Here is an 18,681-nt window from a genome sequence, read left to right as displayed (position 1 = left end):
GCACAATACAAGCGAGAATAACAGGACAATTTGAGTTTCAGAAAGGTAGTATTTGATGTATTTACTGACAATTACTACACAAATCTTTCCCCTGTAATATGATTCTTACTGGCAATGTTGGACTATTTGTAGCCAAGGTTGGTAATCCAAATTATATTTTATTGTTATGAGTATTTCTAATATTATGTTAAGGATCAAAGAGGAAATAGGTCAAGACCAGTCAAGTCATTTCCATATTTAAAGCCCAAAATCACAAATCTGACTCAGAGGACTGTGCTGTGTGTACAGCATACAAAACTCTCTATGTCCAGCCTTCAGATTTCCATTCACATTCTTGGTGGTGATACTTGAAAAGTCAGTGACCAGTGACATGGTTTGACTACTAAAACATGAGTAAAAGTCTAATATTTGCTTGTATTCTTTTTGTTAATAATGACACTGTTGTAACACCATACAATTCACTCATAGTAATTAACTATCATATATTACAACTTCTGAAAAAAAGAGGCAACAATACATTTTGCATATATATAGCATAAATAAATAATAAATGGTTTCTCATATTCAAATAATCTTTAATCTGAACAAGACATTGGTAAATACATTTATCTTTAAAGTCAATTACTTGATTGATTCTAATATTAGCTTTTGGTTACACTGGTGTTTTGGCAGACCCACAGAAGCCACACTTTCATTCTGACTGGCATTTCTAACTCTAGTACACCAGTGATATAATTTGGGCTATCTGCCATCAACTGTAGACACACATGAACAAACAGACACACCACAACATTCACACAGACAGACAAACATTAATCCATGGTCTGACCCTTCTCTCCTCTGCTAAAGAAAGGGGTGGGGTGGGGGGGGACTGAAGAATTAAAAACACATTCCACTTCCCGTAAAGCTGGGAGAAGGAGCAGTGAGTCACTGGAGCAGTTTGAAACGGGTTCTTTTTAGTTTCAGACGTGTCGTCTTTGAACGTCTACACGTGGAGCTTTTAACCTCCATGGGTCCTCTCAGTTGAAAGTTGTTGAGGGTGCCCCTCTCCATCCTTCATCCCACCTCCTGCTGTTTGTTCAGCCGCTCCTAAAACAACTCATTCACTGACTGTGGTACATGACAGCTTGTCTGAAAGTGACTCTGATCTGCTCAGTTCAACTGTGGGTCATATGGGCACTATTTATTCTGGATAAGATGATTTATAATTTCATTAAACCTTTTTTAATTGATGTCAACACAGTTTGCCAAATATCGTTTTGAATTATGGTTAATGGTCAGAATATTTAAAAATTTAACACACACATACAACCACATAATTACACACATAATGTACACTCCCATCAAGAAAGCCACACATTAATTCTCAGCAGAGTGTCTGTAACAGACCTCCATCATGTTTTCTTCCCCCACAATGCTGCCAGGAAAAGATTTTACCGTAAAGTCAAACTGCAAAACACCATCATTGTGGGAATAAACCCTCCGTCTCTCTCTTTTCATCTTTCCGTCTCCTTCCCACAGTCCAGACAGAGGCCCCCCAAAAAACAGACTCAAACCCCCGAAATGATGCTGGTTTTCCATTTGGTTCACAGGCAGCATCCTGAGTCACAGAAGTGGGTCCAATCACACACATGCTGACAGCTTAATTGACTCCACTGAGGAAGAGTCCATAGTATCTGTTCTCTATCAACTACCCTGCTGGTGGGAGTGACTCAGACTCTCAAGTTCAGGTGGACCAGCTATCAGTCAGATCTGTTCTCACTCAACAGGCGGCCTGATTAATGGCAGATCACATGACTGAGACCAACTGGCTCCGGGCTTCTTGTTTTTGCTGTTGTTGTTAAGTAATCTATTTGTTCCTCTTTTTTTTTATCCTCAAGTTATCTGATGTTGAGGTGTCAGATCCTTAATGTCAGGAGAGAATTAGAGGAACCACATTTGATTTTTCTTTATTACCTGTAAGTATAAGTCTGGTATTTATGAAGATTTTTAAAAATAGGTCACAAACATACACTTTCAAAAATGCTCTGAAATCTCTTTAAACAGATGGGCACTGTTGTTTTTAGCAAGTGTTTATAAAACAGAAGAAATAGCGCATATGTTGGGGACTATTTTCAGCAGTGGATTAATACACATTTTGACAATAAGAAAAATACAGAACATTACCATTCTTATCCTTTAAAATGGTGGACTACAAAACAATATTTTAAAAGAACACAGACTTGGACAGTTCAAAATAAGAGAAAAATCTGTGTTGGATGTAGTCATGGTCTTGAGTCATCAGAGGGGGGGTGTTCAGGTCCGGGCAGCTCCACGGGACAAATAAACACACACACAAATGTATAGAAGCTAATATGAACACATGCATACAGACATGTACACACTCTCTTCACTCTCTCTCAAACAAACACTCACACACAAACCCTTCTGCATTGCCCTGGCTGTGCACCCAGGGGGACAGCGGTGACTCAGAACGAGTCATACACACACACACACATCACAAACTCTCACATACACGCAAACACTTGCCAAAATGCCAAACTGTGGCAAACTTTATTGGTTGCAGTCCTCTGAGCTCCTGTAGATGCGAGTTGATCACGGTGAGTGTTGTTAAATTTAGGAAAGGAGCAGGACTCGAATGAGCAGAAACAAAGCGTTTTCTAACCTCACTTATAAGGAAAGCTGGGAGATCTGATGACATTTTATCCTGTGATCTGTTATCACATGGGCTTAGATATTACTCTTTTTATCATCTACAACTTCTTTCGTCATATAGCTAAAAACATAAGACTGATATGATGATCAGAAAGCCACAGCAGTGATATGAAAATATGAACACTGAGCTAAAGTTTATATTTATCAGTGATAAATACCAGTTCTAAATTTCTTTGATGGTGGATTGGGGATTAATATTTAAATATAGCTATTGTTGTCATGTCAAAATTAATCCAGATTAGATGATACAGCCTAAAACATGCCAAAAGTGTTATACAAGCTCTTGGAACAACTGACATCTTTATTTATTTGTGGGGATAACTATAAGATCAACAATAATGAGATCCGTGTTACGTGTAAAATGGCAGCTGGACAGCCTTTCACTCAACAGTCAGATACAAAATATGATTAAAGTTTGACACCAGAGCGTGGTTGTTAAACAAATGTAGGTTGTAGATGCCTTGAAGGGATGGAGGAGGAGGGATTTTGGCTGAGTTTTCCATCCAGCCCCCATCCTCATGTAGAACCATTAATCAGAGACAATATGAAGTCATCACTGCCTCATGGGATTTTACTGCCCGTAAAAATAAACCTTACGTGCCTCTTAAGCAGACTTGCTAACACCGGTATCACGAACTAACAAGCTTTGGCAGCCTGTGGTGCATTCTTCTTTTCTTGGTGAAAATTTATTTTAAAAAATAACTTCTTAATTATGTCAGCCAAGATTAGCAGGATTGATTAATTATGTTTCTACTGTCGTGAGATTAGTGAGGTTTGAAGCTGATAATATGTGATGATCGGAAAGAACAGGAATCAATCAGTGGGTTAGGGGAAATGTCTAATCCCATGGGAGCTTCATATTTTCCATGGAGAGTGAATGTTCCACAACGACCTGAATACATGCTCTGACAAGAAAGGAGAGTAAGTAGAGAGGAGAGGAGTCAAACCAAAGAAAAGATAAAGAAATGATAAAGAAAAGGAAAGAGAATAAAAGAAAGGAGGACAAGATGGGAGGACAGATGGATGTATGTTGTAACACCGAATGGGGAGGTGAAAGAGGGCGGTTAGCTGGCATGGTGTTTGCGAGCAAATGTATGCGTCACTGAAGCTATTCCAAGATCCACAACTCTCTCTCTCTCTCTCTCTCTCTCTCTCTCTCTCTCTCCCTCTCTCTCTCTCTCTCTCTCTCAGACACACACACACACACACACACACAAACACAATTTTAATAGGCATTGGCTGTTTCCTTGACAACAGTATAGTATTTTGGGGGGATCAGAGGTGGTAGTTGTGTGTACATGTATGTGTTTGTTCTGTGCATGTGTGTTTGATCTGTGTGTGTGTCCAACACAGCTGTTAAAAGCTCATTAGTCAGAGGGACACGGACAAAATTGCGAAACAAGGCCAGTTTTTCTGGTGAATTCAACAGTTTTGCGTCACTTCCAGACGGACTACTTTCTTCACACTATCTTAAATAAGTCAACACATACTGTATGATTAGGTTCCTTAAAGCAAAACTCAGTAAAATGTAGGAAGGAGGCAAGAGGGTTTGAATTTGTTTTGAAACACAGTAACATGATATTTCAGTGTGTCAAATCTATTCTCAGATCAACTAATCGCTCAGAAATTCATTGATGTCATTTAGGGACAGAGACAATGAACTAACGACAAATCTGGATGGATTTGACAATATCAGGTCCACTTCCTTTACCGGTTTATGGGTGTTGATAAGAAGGAACTTAACACTTCTCTGCTATTTCCAACTTGCTAATGGCCCTAATGCAACTGTAGCAACGTAATAAGTATTATGAAGGAGCCGTTATGCTGCAAAATAAACAGGATGTTCTAATTTATCGTATTTAATTAAGGGCTGTTCTCAGAGGATGCTTCTGAGAAAAGTATACTCTGGTTGATAAATCTCCATATGTAAATTAAATGTTGACACTCCCAGTGTGTCAGATACACACACACGCATGTGCACGTGCCCGCGCGCGCGCACACACACACACACACACACACACACACACACACACACACACACACACACACAATAGCCCCCACCTACACTTCACTACAGGAAATCAAGCATTTCCTGCTGCATTTGGCACAGGATGTGAGGTTAGTAACTCAGCATGTTTCAGTGTATTATGAATGAGAGCCACTCTCACTGTGTACCACAGTCTCACTCAGAGCACTTGTGAAGTACTATATCAGTTGTAATCATATTTATATGAGATTCTCTGCTCCCACACATTTGATGAATGAAAATCTGGGTTTAGAGAAAGGCCACAGAGGCACAAATGTTGACTTAGATGAGTATAAAAATATAATAACAGGATGCATGCTGAGAGAACTGATTTGCAATTTTCAGGGTGGTTAGAAACTGAAGCAATACCTACTCAGATTCAGCTAAGTAGATCAATTTGTTAACATTTTTCGGTTTTTCTGGTGGTAACACACTCATATGTGTGTTTACAGAGGGAAAATGTAAGTTTGGACATGCCAAATAAATGTTACGTAATGTAAAGTAAACCTAATAATGCACTATTTATCCATTTGGTAAGAGTATCCATGAGGAATGGATTAAAGTGTGTGACTGCTCTAATTGTCAGGCAAACTAGCTTACTGCTTACAACCTAGAGTTACTTTCAAGGCCAAGGAGTGTGCCATTTCTACATTATTCTGTAACATTATAATGTAACATTATGAAAAACTTAGGACTGCTGAGTTAGGTTGAGAGTTATATTAGTGGCTCTTTCTTGTTCTTTATTTGGTTTGGGTAAGTTTAAACTCCAGCAACCGGAGCTAAACTTCTTAACCAAGATAACAATATGTTTGTTAAATAAAGTGTTGCTAAGCCAAATATGTGTTTTCATAGTAAGCATCCAAACAAGGTTATGTTAGTAAAATTTTAATTAACTTAATTTAGGACACTGTACCATAATGCTAGAGCTAATGAGCTCTACCCTTAAATACACAAACAGACTAGCTAATTTGTCTTGTACATAGACATGAGGACATCATTGCTAACTGGTCAGAAACTGTCTGGGACAGGTAGACATGATTTTATTTAAGTACTAGCTAGCTGCCTTTGAGACTGCTAGCTAGCTGCAGTCCTCATTAAAGCCAACAAAATGAATGAATATTCAGGGTTATCACTGTCAGTGCCTTGTTGTCCATGACAGAACCAAAGGACATCAGGGTTTGGTGAGGGGTCATTAGCCGCATGTCTGCAGAACAACAGCGTCTGCATGTGAGCATGTGCATGTGTGTTTGCTTTGATCAACAACTGCATGACAAGATGACTTTGTCTCATCATTATCGTGCATGCACCTATGTCTTCCTGCATTGTAAACAGGGGTCAAGTGTTGCCCCTGGGCAGAATTTTAAATACACTGCTTGTGCCAAGAATGTCTACGTAAAAAAACACCCCAAGGCCAAACAGCATGCTCAGCAAAGCACACATAATGCATGCATGTACACAGGGAGAGAAATAGAGAAAGACAAACAGACAGATAGATGGACAGATAAATAAAGAGAGAAGACGAGCTTCAAGAACAAAAGGATGCTGTTTTCCAGAGAAAAACTCAAAGCCAAGCATCGATCTTTTTACACATTGCCTGATGGTTACTATCATACCCATCTGACTGTCTGATAACACCCTCCACCTCATTTCTGGGCACAAGACTCCACCAGTATTACCAGACAGCTGGGAGGCAGAAAAAAGCAAAAGTGCAGTTTAACCGTTTCACTGCCAGGCAGAATTGAGTTGTCTGTGGTTGTCTGACTAAAAGCTTTCTCTCTCAGTCTCTATATATTAGTGGTTTCACTCCAATGAGTACTGATGAAAGTGTCACTAGACCTCTCCCAGTCACGCCTGTCTCTAACACTACCTGACAGATAAGCGCGCACTACGGGGAGGCATAAGTAACTCATTAGTAATGGGTGGTGTGTATCTGTATAATCTGCACCTTCCTGAAATGAAACCAAATGTCCTGATGAAACTGCTGAATTCATATGTGGTTCATGTCTTGTGGACATGTTAATAAATGAAGTGCTCACCACTTCTGGATTTCAGTGCTTGTGCACAGGGGATGTTTTTTGTTGAACTTATGACTACAAATGACTCTGCGATTTCCCCCCGTGCTGCGTTTCTCTTTCCCCTTTGCTCTCATGGGAATGCAAGGGGAGTGAATATGAAGAGTGGAACTCACAAGAATTATGTGATAGAAAGCAGATGAGGGCAGTGACTAAAGTTAATAAGTTGGACATATATTTAAAAGCAGATGTGAATAAAGTGAAGTGAATTCATAAATTATCCCTTAAATTTGATGTTAATTGATTAATAATTTGGAAGAAACAGGCTTGATTTGATTTAAAATCTTTGCTGTATCATTTAACTCTTGTTCTTTGCAGTATATCTGCTACTCTCCATGAGGCACATCAAAATTTGTGTACCAGCAGTGCAAAAGGAGAGTTTTTGTAGAATAAATTCACATACCGTTATCCTGTGGTTGAACTACTGAAAAAGTAGTATACCCTAACTACATCAGCCAGGTTCCAAATGAGTGATGGGTGGGTGCACATGCTAAGCAAAAGACAAAAATGATGAATGCATCAGCATGATGAACCACAAACAGAGGGAACAACGAAGAGATTTCAAATCAAATCAGTACTGTCTTAATCAATTCCTTTTTAAAACAAGTCTACGTAACTTTTGCAGTGTACACAAATGCACCAATCCTGGGATAATATCAAATGCTCAACTGTAGCAGCACAAGTAGAGAAAATCATCAAGTCAGCAAACTTGCTCAGTAAAATCAGTAACACAGCAGAATCTAACCGACATTTGCAACCATAAGCTGCTGGTCATACCAGACCAAATAAGGCTATAGCAGCAAAGCCCCTGCGCTACACTGAGAACATATGCATTTTGTTGTTTACACATTTGCTTTTTAATTGTGAGACAAATGTAGGGTTCATTTTTCAGGGGTTCACTTTTAACAAAACATACATTTCAAAACAAACTCAAATTTAAGAGCTTTAATAAAATCATCAGTTCAGTTGTAGTTCCATCAAGACAAGAGAACATTTACATCATAATTTTTCAGTTTCACCCCTCACAAGACTGACCACTGTGGAATCTACAAAAACTGAAACCACAAAATGTCCCTTGTGCATGTGTCTGTGAGCGTACACATATGTGTCATGTAACTGGGGGACTGAACGGAGAATGTGAATGTACAGGTGACACAGATGTGTCTCATGTTTACAACAAGTGTCTGTGGTTTGTTGTTTTCATGAGATGCGATGTGTAATGCTGTGGGCTAAAATGGTTTGCTATGTGTGTAAATTGCAATTTGCCAATTAACATATCTTCCCCCTTTGCTGTGTGCTGTTGATTGCGCTCAATATGAGGCAGTCCACTACCACCCCTACAGTATACCTTTGCACATGTGTTGCTCTAAAAGGTCTGTAGGCTGGAATTTGACAGTGACTAATATATCAGGAAATTCTTTTTACATCACAGAACCATCAGATAAAAGACATCTCAGCACATAAGGCTCACACCAAATTGTCACACACACACACACACACACACACACACACACACACACACACACGTCAGTAAAAGGAGTTGAAAACAGCAGATACAGTAAATGATGGAACAGACAGGCATCAATATCTGCTCATTCATTGAATGAAACGCCTCCCCTCATGGTTTGATATTCATATACAGGCTGGCACCAATCATCTAAAATCCTACTTATAGCTCTGAGTGGAGGCATTCAGTGCGTGGAGATATAAACAGCAATCGCCTTTGACCGCCTTTGTACTCTCTCGCTTTCTTGGTAAGAGAACAACTATCCTTTGACAGGAAAGTTCCTGTCTGGGTGTAAGCGTGTGTTTTGTGTGTGTGTGTGTGTGTGTGTGTGTGTGTGTGCATATAACTGAGTGTGTGTGAAAACCCAAGCTGGTGAACCACTTCTGGTAAATAAAATAGAAGTGGGCTTTGCTCACTGGTGTCATCTCTACATTGCTGTGAAACGGGCAGTAAATAATGAGGCTGAGTGAAACACTTCTGACTGCTGAATTCAGACGAAAGTTTGAGGGGCTTGAATGACTAATTAGGAGATTAAGTTAGCATGTATTATGACTGTAATCCCTCTCACTGTAGACAATTTGATTATGAGATTAATATTATATTAGTGTTGTGACTGACACATTGTGATAAAATTGTATCAGGGACTGTAACTGTAAAAATTTAAAAGTTTCACATGTAGATGGTCTCAAATGTTTTAAGTATGATCAGATCTCACAGAAAACTATGACACCAGTGACAGCGTGGGCATCATCAGTTCATTACCTTATCAAAATGTACATCACTCTGAACTCGCTGTTCTGATGAATGAATGAATGAATGGGTGGGAAACTGACTTTGAAGAACACCACTGTTGCTGGGGGTAACCGCAGAAGTTATATATTGAAGCACTGAAATGATCCATCTATATAAAGTAGTTCTCCATATTCTCCTCTTCTGTTCATTCTTCCTCCAGTCGTATGGGACTCAGAGTTTGATGATAAGTGTTTTCAGGCAGTCATATCATGGCATCCACTGTTCACATCTCTGTGCTTTACTTCCAGGAAGCAGTGAAGTCTAGAAGTGCTGAGTCTCAATGATCATCAGCGGCAGTGAGAGCATCAGAATGCGCTTTGGGCGCCTACACAGTTTCAGCCCAACTCGCACCATTGATCTCGCCGGTAACCACGCGATTAGACACACTGTCCTTTCCCTGTATCTACTCAGTGATTCTTTGGTAAACATTTCTCATAATGCAGGTGCTGTCAGTTGCAGGCAGGAATGCTGTTAACACACATGCAGACAAGAAAAAACAAAGACAAAGATTTAAACAGACAAAGCACGCAAACTAATGTGGCAGACAAGGCACATGAGAAGATTATTGATATTTATATAAATACATGTGAACACAGAGAGGGAGATGTCAGAGATAAATTACAGCGAGACTGGATGGTTCTTGGAAATTAGTTTTCCTGGGTGTGTTGTTTGGGTTTCAAACCTCTACTACAGTAACCAGATATGCTCATATGACCATTTTTCAAAATCTATATCAGTAACATCATCTACCAGTAGCGACACCGTCTCTGCAGTGAAAGATAAACATAGCTACCATCTCTCATTTAAATTTCCTGCTGGGAAATTGTGTAGGCTGAAGTGAGGCTCTAACATCAAACCAATACCACAGCTTCTCATTTTACATGAGAGTAAATAAGACAAGTCATTTACCAGCTACTGTGATTAATGTTACAATCTGCCCTCATGTGAATGAGCTCTCTTTCTCACAGGTCAATGCATATTTTGGCGACATCTTTATTATCACAGGAGTGATGAGTTTAGTACAGGAATATTGCAGTAAAGCCAAGAAGGAGGGAGAGATATTTACGCGAGGTCAGATTTCACAGAGGTAATTTTATAGCCATCCATCAGATCTGAAGTGAGCAATGGTAGATATGCAATGACATACCTTAAAGGAATACTTCAACATTATGGAACATAATATAACATAACATTTGTTGAGCGCTTGATCCCACTCCCATATATATACAGTAAATATGAAGCTAGAGACAGCGATTGGTTAGCTTAGCTTAGCATAAGAGACTTCTTGTCACCATGTGCAACCAACAGTGATTCACTGGGACAGGGAATCACTGCTCTCAACCAAGTAACATTCTGCAACTTGATATTGCAACTTGATGTTAACGCAGCGCTACGATTTAAACCTCATATCTACAGCTACAGATCTATAAGATCTGGATATCTGCTGTGCCCGTTAGCATGCTTCCTGACCTGAACCTTTTCAAGGCTGCTGTTGCCACACCAGCACCGCAGCTGGCCCACTACCGCAACTTATTGAGGAAATGAAAATGCGGTGTACCCAAATCCTCCACACCCTGGCCTCCTGCCACCTCACACTCACTTCTCCTATTTGCGCAAAGAGGAACTTTTAGCTAGCGTCAGACAGAGGAATCAAACATCTGCAACACATCCCACCTCTCCTCCATGATCCACCAGTTAAGAGCGAATCTGATTCCAGTTATCATCTGTGAGTGGCTTACTGAGGTTTAAAACAAATACAGACATAACAAAATACACATAGTTTTATATAAGTATTTCATTGTATTCATACCAATGTGAGCCTATGCACCAGTTTGAACTATGTCACAGAACTAGGAGCAACCTTTTAGTCACTTACAGTATATCAACCCTCATAGTTTCACAGCAAATGTATGATGAAAAGGGCATGTTTGGCTTCTTACTCAACTCTGTCACTTTACTATTATGCTCATCTGACACCAGCCTGTGACCTGTATGGGTCCAGTTGTTTTTTGCAGCTCATATCCACTTCAGGCACTTCACCCATAAGATTCAGAAAAAGTAAGATTCTTCTCTTTTAGATAGCAGATAGCAGTTTTCTTAAATGACTGCAGTATAAATACACATATACATACACATATTCAACAGATGCAATGAAACCGATACTGGTGGAATTTAGGGATGGCTATGTTGCTCTGTCAGTTTACTACTGAATGAAAAGCTGTGAAATTCAGTCCACACATTCATGTCCCCCCTCAGGATAAACTGCAGTAACTTTGGTCCTCCCTTGACTTTTCATCTAGCACAACCATCAGGGCCAAATGTTCAGTTCTTCCAACACTTCTGAGAATGATCTGCAACTATTTCATGGAAACAAAATCAATAGATATAATAGATAGAATTGATAATGACTATAAACATAAGCTGCAGCCCAATCTTTGTTCATTATGTAATACCTGTAAAACTAAACACTAAACAAAGATGGTTAACATAGTAAACATTACACCTGCTTGACATCAGCATTTTAGCATGGTCATTATGGTGATGATGCCATGCTAGCGTTATCATTTATCTCAAAGCACCACTGTGCCTCAGTACAGCCTCACAGAGCCGCTAGCATAGCTATAGACTCTAATTTGATCAGAATAAGACAAAGGGCACCACAATCTGCAACAGTGTTGACTAAAATAATAAATAATCAAAAAATTCATAACCTCATGGTTAACACCACTATTCTCACAGTTTTACCCATGATTCATAATTAAGTTCATATTTTTGTCTTGCCCAACAAAAAAGGCAACAATGAGCCAGCTCAATTAATAAACCAAATGGGCATGTGAAATCAGATTAGACCTAATTAAACCCCCCTCACTTCCTGCTGTTTGCCTTTTTTTTACAGACTGGCAGAGTGACAAGGAGTTTAAGCATCCATGTAGATGGAGGGGAAGTGGGAAGGACAGCTCCATATGCGTTACGTCTGCCCGAGGGGACAGCTGGGTCCGACTGTCTTTTCCTGCCACACTCATTTGGCCCCAGCAATCATCTTGTCTTGTGCTAAAGGTCTCTCATCGCTACAAGGCTCCTTGGCACTATCTGGGAGCTACAGACGAAGAATATGCTGATTAAACATGCCTTCATTAAAGCGATTACATGCACAAGGCGGTTCAATTTCCCACGGGCAGCCAAATAACGATGAAGGGGGGAGAAGATAAAAGAGAAAGACTTTTGGTGCAGAGAGGGGGCTCAGTTCAGAGAGAGGAGGAGGGGGTGAAAGAGAAATTGACAATGGCTGCATTAATTTAAATGACCCACACACTCTTTAAGGCCTGACTAAAAGTCCTCCAATCTAATATGCTGCGTGAGGGAGTGAGCTGTCCTCTCCTCGCGGGGACAGCCAGCTCTTTTGCCCTGACGAACACCCCTACCTGACTCACCACACCTACGGGCCGCTTCCAGGTCATTAAGCTTGCAGCGTGCAAGACCTTGCCAAAGATGCAGGAGAATCGTTACTTCTGGTTCATTTGATAAAGCCAGCCAGTGTTTTAGTGCCTGAATAAGCTGCAGAGGTTGTGGTGGGAGGCGAGAAGGAAAGGAGGGAGTTAAAGTTGTGATGAAGGCCAAATGAACATCAACAGCTTTCGGGCATTCTTCAGTTTCATCCTTCTCCTTCTTCAGAAGTTTTGTATTTGAAGTCAGTGAAGTAATTACAGAGAATGCTCAGAGAGGACAACGACAAGATTGTTTTTCTGAGTGAATATTTATGCAAGCAAAATGAATTTAAAGCATTGCAATTCTTGTAGTGAATAAAGTCAACCCAAATAAGGGTTGTGAATCCAAATCACTCATTTGATTAACTGCATTTTGTGATTTTACAGTTCACTTCACACTGTGGTTAAATCAGCTCTGTCACCAGTCATGGCAGCTTCCAGATAGTTGAATTCTCAGTACAAAAAACACATTTTAGAAACATGATTCATAACTATACAAGTACAGGTATGTGGTTAACATTATAGACTTTCCTATAAATGACACATTTGTACAGTACAATGCGTCAAATTCAATTAATTCCTCTCATGTGTGCTATTGTGGGCATCTACTTCCCACAGTTCACTCTCCCATGCACAGCCAGCAGTCATCAGGTATCCCAATGATGTGCTAATAGCCAATGAAGAACAGAAAAAGAGTCTTTATATGGCTCAACCACAGGGGCCATCTGCACCACTGAAGCTGAGTGCATCATACGCACCTCTGTTGCCTTTGTGTTTTTTTCTTCATAGCTCTGCTGTTGCTTTTCCTCCCTGTCACTCTATCTGTCAGCCTTAATGACACCAGCGCTCAAAAAAAAAAAAAAGTGACAAACTTGCATGTATGAGGTGTTTGAACTGTGCTTCTGTGAAAAACCACATGTAATCATGTGCACGTGAGCAAGAAATTGTTCAGAGCCTCAGAGTCTATTAAGGGTCTCAAAACAGAAAAGTCACATGTATATATGCCATCACACTTTATAGCACATGCAAATTTAACAATGATAAGGCAAAGATTCTTAGTCACATAATCAGACAAAAATAAATAAATAAATAAATGACAATATGTAAATATAGTGACATATTCCTAAGAACTGTTTATTATTTATAGCCTAATCAGAAGTGAACATTTAATCAGTATCAAAGTAGGTGTGGTAAGAGGTCACAGTTTTGTGATATCTCTAGTAACCTTTAGTAAGTGGATGAGGTCACTCTGAAACTGGAACTGACCACTGAGTGATACTTGACTCTGTTTCTCTGAAATAACTTCTGTTTCTCTGTTTCCCCCTGATGTTTCTCCTCACTGGCACATCAGACCACTGTTTCGAGTGGGAGGAGTTCAGCCCAAACTGACCACTGCGTGTCAGCTGGCCAAAACCTTTGCAACCTCTGACTCCCACAAACTGAGGAAGTGCACAAGACACGACTGGCATTGCATCAGATGTTTGAAATAACTTGCTTAATGCCTAAAATGTTACAGAAAAAAATATGGCAGCTCTGGTGAGTCCTAATGTAGCCTACTCGTACATCTGATTTATTATTTCATGTAAGGTGTGTGGTTGGTACAAAGGTTGGCAGCGGTTGGAAGGTCAACCTGGTCTCACTACATGAGGGAAACCCCCACTCACAATTTAGGGAGAAGAGATTAACCCATGGTTGAAAGTTAGCATCAAACAAAACTGCTGAACTCTGCATGACCACCTACCACAACCAGGTACCCATAGTAAAGTACACATTAAAGGAGAACTCCATCATTTTTACAAATGAAATGCACTTTTCTTGTTATGAGACGAACTACTCAGCCTGTAAAAACAGTTGTATAATGTCATTTGTGGCTCTGGGGGAAGATTTGTCAAGGCTGAGAAAATAACCCAGATGTCATCAAGGTTATTTCAGTATTAGCTGAAAAATGTTTACAGCAAATCTGTGTTTCAAGCTGAAGGTGGGGGGTTGATAGAAGTTGATAGCATTTGATTTTGAACACTGCTCTTCTAATCTGTCTTTTGTGAGTGTGCTAAGCTAATTGAGTGCAATACTAAATCACTGGAGCGTCAAAATACAGACAATAACTGGGCCAGGGATTGTGTGCCTTTAAATTAAAATTATTATATATTTTTTATTTTAAATATTAAAAACAAACGTTTTTAATTTTCAAATTATCAAATTATCAAATCAACAATTAATGGACAAGGTGAATGGAAGAAAAACTAATACAAACAGACACACACACACGTGAACCTGAGGATAGGTAGCCTATAAGCAAGAGGCTGGAAAGTCAGATTAGGAGATGCCAGCGTGCATGGGTGCATGGCCCTCTGGGAAATGATTCAGAGGTCATTACCATACAGAGAAGACAAAGACGTCTTTCTATCAAACAGGTGTTCAGGGGACATGTCTGTACTCTCAAATACCTTAGAGTCTCCATCATTTGTTTACGCTCCCACAGTTTCTATAGGAATGGATCATGGTCAGCACAAATAATAAACCTGAACATCAACTGACTAACAGTACGGTTCAACTCACACATGAGCTATAACATCTTTTTGAATTTTAATGGCACAGCTACATAATTTCTACAGGATTAATTAAAAGCACTACAGCAGTTTTTAGTGAGCAACACATCACTCTCCCTGTTCACTCGCGTTACCTCCCTCCATCAGTATTAGGCCTGTGTGATTGTCATCTTTAAATATGTGTTTTCATTACATGAATACATTGTTCTGTCTGATGCCCTGAGCATAGCCTATGCCCTCCCTTTCCAGACACCCATTAGACAATGTTTCATACATTTTTTGAAGACATCACGCCCAAAAGTTAACGCCACCTACCTCCTCTCCCTGCCTGCGGGGTGAAGGAGGGCAGCAGTGCTCCTCCTCCGCCTCCCACATCCCAGGGAGCTGGAAGCGCGCCAGGATGGGATTGGCTTCCCGCTCCTGTCAGGGAGGAACCGGTGCTCCAGGATACCCAAATATGGACTGGTCGATATCAGTTTGGATCGCATGACTCAGCAGCAGAGTATACCTAACCGATGGGACTGTAGTTGAGACAAACAGGCAAAGTGGTTGGGGGAGTGTTGTAGGTGTCCCAGTTAGACTGGAGTAGGCTCCTTGTGTTTTAAACGGCTGTGAGCTGTGGGGAACATTTACATTGACTTGTTCTTAAACTATAACAAGTGTCGATGTGGACTTGAGGCGGTTTGTGTGTTTACCTGGGTTGAGTTTCCCCCACGCCGAATAGGCCTCGTCTTGTTTACAGTCTTGTTCCTGGCAACAACGTCATCAAGACAATCTGACATCCCGGAGGCGGGGAACAGAAACGACCAATCAGCGTCGGATGGTGCGCTCGTGGACCAGAACATATAAATACAGCGGTGCGCCCCGGCCGCCTGTCATTTAAGAGGAAACAGAAGCGGAGCTCTGATTCAGAGCAAGAGAGAAAAGACTCTCCTACACACGAGCGGATTGAAAACATCTGAATTAGTCACTGGACTCCGCTTTGAATCCAGCTAAAGGTACAAATCGACGACTTGGTACAGTAGCCTACAGTTCCACTATTTTGGAAGTTTTGCTCTGTTTTTGATAACTTTGATCTTCAGTATAATAATACAGCGGGACTTTGTGCTGGAGATTGAATCAGTTGGGACACTGAAGCCTCGGTGTCCAAGCAGCATATTTGCAGCGCACTCTTGTATTTGACTGTCTGATTTGAAATATGTCCACAATAATGGAACAGCCTTTTTATGACGACTCGTTTCTCTCTGCTTATGGCCATCCAGGCGCAGCCCTGCCAGACTACAAGCTGCTTAAGCAGAATATGAACTTGAACTTCTCCGATTCATATCGGAACTCAAACTTCAAGTCACAGCACCTGCGCGCCGACAGTGATTTCTATTCTGCGGGGACGGCGGACGTGGGCTCACTGAAGCTCGCCTCTCCTGAACTGGAGCGACTGATTATCCAGAACAGCAACGGGGTCATCACTACAACGCCGACACCTGCCCAGTACCTCTACAACCGCGGGATCACAGAGGAGCAGGAGGGCTTCGCCGACGGTTTTGTTAAAGCGCTGGACGACCTGCACAAGATGAACCAGATGGCTCCTCCGAACGTGTCCATCGGCACCGGTGGCGTCGCCTGCTCGGCTCCAGCCTCCGTGTTCGGCTCCTCCATGCAGCCGGAACCGCTCGAGTACACCACCCTGAGCAGCTGCGCCACCAACCCCAGCCTGTCCTCCACAGCCAGCTACCCATCCACCACTATCAGCTACCTGCCCCACCACCAGTACCACCAGCATCCTCAGGCCGTTGCGCACGGCTCTCACCATTTCCAGCACTCCCTGGCCGGCGCGGCCATCCACTCGCAGCGCTTCGGCGGCTTGAAAGAGGAGCCCCAGACGGTCCCCGACATGCAGAGCAGCGACAACGGCTCTCCGCCGATGTCCCCCATCGACCTGGAGAACCAGGAGCGGATCAAAGCGGAGCGCAAGCGGCTGAGGAACCGGCTCGCAGCCTCAAAGTGTCGGAGGCGCAAGCTGGAGCGCATCGCTCGCCTGGAGGACAAGGTGAAAGTGTTGAAAACAGACAACGCCGGACTGTCAAACACGGCTTCTCTACTGCGGGAGCAGGTGGCCCAACTCAAACAGAAAGTCATGACACATGTGAGCAGTGGCTGCCAGCTCATGTTAGCGCCCAAAGTGAAGTCTTATTGAAGAAACAATGCACTTTTAAAAACACTGGACGAGGACTGCACTGACAACACGATGAACAATGTCTTCATACACAGTATGAAAGAACTGGACCATTCTGGTTTCTTTGGCTGTAGGGAAAACAGCCTACACTGAAATCATACAAGACTAAAACACTTAGGGCATTTTTGAACACGTTTTTTAAAAGTGTCGTCTTGGCTTTGCCTGTTTACATTTTCTTTTATTGCATTTGTGATGCTTCTTGTGTAAGTTATTTGTTTATCAGGCTGAGCCTGTCTTTTTTACTTGTACAGTATATTTAAGTAAATGAAATTATGAAACTATGAAATATCTGGTCTTGTTTCTTATTGAGGTTGTGTGTATTTATAACCGCCACTTCTTCGGTATTATTTATCACAGTAATTCTCGTTAACACAACCACACTGTTGTCAGTGATCTTTCTGGTCAGCAGCTAAGTTTACAGCCGTATCAGTCGCTTGACGTTGGAGACGTCCCAGCGTAGGATTGTTTCCCTATTGACGTACATACGTCGCCCCATATATGGTCAATTTAGCTGACAAACGTCACATCACGAAAAGGTTTCCGGGAACTCCCTCCTACATTGCCAGTCAGAAATGCTGCGCTCTCCCCTTCACGCCCCTTTCACACCACAATGTGTGTGTGTAAATGAAGAGGTTTGTCAATGAGTGGTTTATTCGAGTTAAGGGAGTTTCCCCATTCTGCTTTCAATTTCCCAAAACAAGCCGTGAGAACACTCGTTCAGGAAAAATGGTTGCGAAAAGTTCCAGATAAACATGCAGACTTTCTGTCTGATGGTTAAGAGCTGGTTTGAAATTACAAGAACTGGTGCCAACAAACACTGGCAGACATTACAGCTGTGGAATAGTAGAGGTCACAAATTTCACGAAGGACTCACATATTAACAGAAACTGCCAAATAAATTGGATAAAATTAGACATAAATCAGTTGCTGTTTGTGAACAGTAGCTATATAGACTTGTCCCACTATATTTCTACTAATGTAAATAAGAGATAGTGTCTGGTGTCATCCAATGTTACTTTCTCAGTAAATGGGAAAAAAGGTATATCATTACATTGGAAAGGATCTTAAATACAGAAGAATAAATATTGATCATTGTTATACTAACACAGTGATAGGTGTCTGTAGTGGGGACAGTCACGAAGATCTATGTTAAATCATTTCCAAGAATCCAATCTTTCCCAATGAGCTTCAGTGCCATTTGGCAACACCAGGTTGTTATGCTGAGTCAACCACCACAATAACTCCAATATTAACCAAGACTTCACAGCCTCATGACGTACACAGAGCCCCTGCCAGGCACTG

General features: G+C 41.2%; 1 protein-coding gene across 2 annotated transcripts; it reads left to right on the top strand.

Moving 5' to 3' along the window:
* Positions 1-15,674: 15,674 nt before the first annotated feature.
* On the top strand, positions 15,675-17,665 carry LOC108875663 (transcription factor JunB). Of its 2 annotated transcripts, XM_018664722.2 has the most exons (2): positions 15,676-16,144; positions 16,409-17,665. In XM_018664722.2, the coding sequence occupies exon 2, from the start codon at positions 16,447-16,449 to the stop codon at positions 17,338-17,340; it is 894 nt and encodes a 297-aa protein (XP_018520238.1). In that variant the 5' UTR covers positions 15,676-16,144; positions 16,409-16,446; the 3' UTR covers positions 17,341-17,665. The 2 variants fall into 2 exon arrangements, with proteins under 2 accessions (XP_018520237.1, XP_018520238.1); XM_018664721.2 differs by having other exon boundaries at positions 15,675-17,665.
* Positions 17,666-18,681: the final 1,016 nt, after the last annotated feature.

Source organism: Lates calcarifer, linkage group LG5, assembly GCF_001640805.2.
Source record: "Lates calcarifer isolate ASB-BC8 linkage group LG5, TLL_Latcal_v3, whole genome shotgun sequence".
In the NCBI taxonomy this organism is placed as follows: Eukaryota; Metazoa; Chordata; class Actinopteri; family Centropomidae; genus Lates; species Lates calcarifer.
Note: the sequence above shows the minus strand (reverse complement) of the source record. Positions and strands in the feature narration are given on the sequence as shown.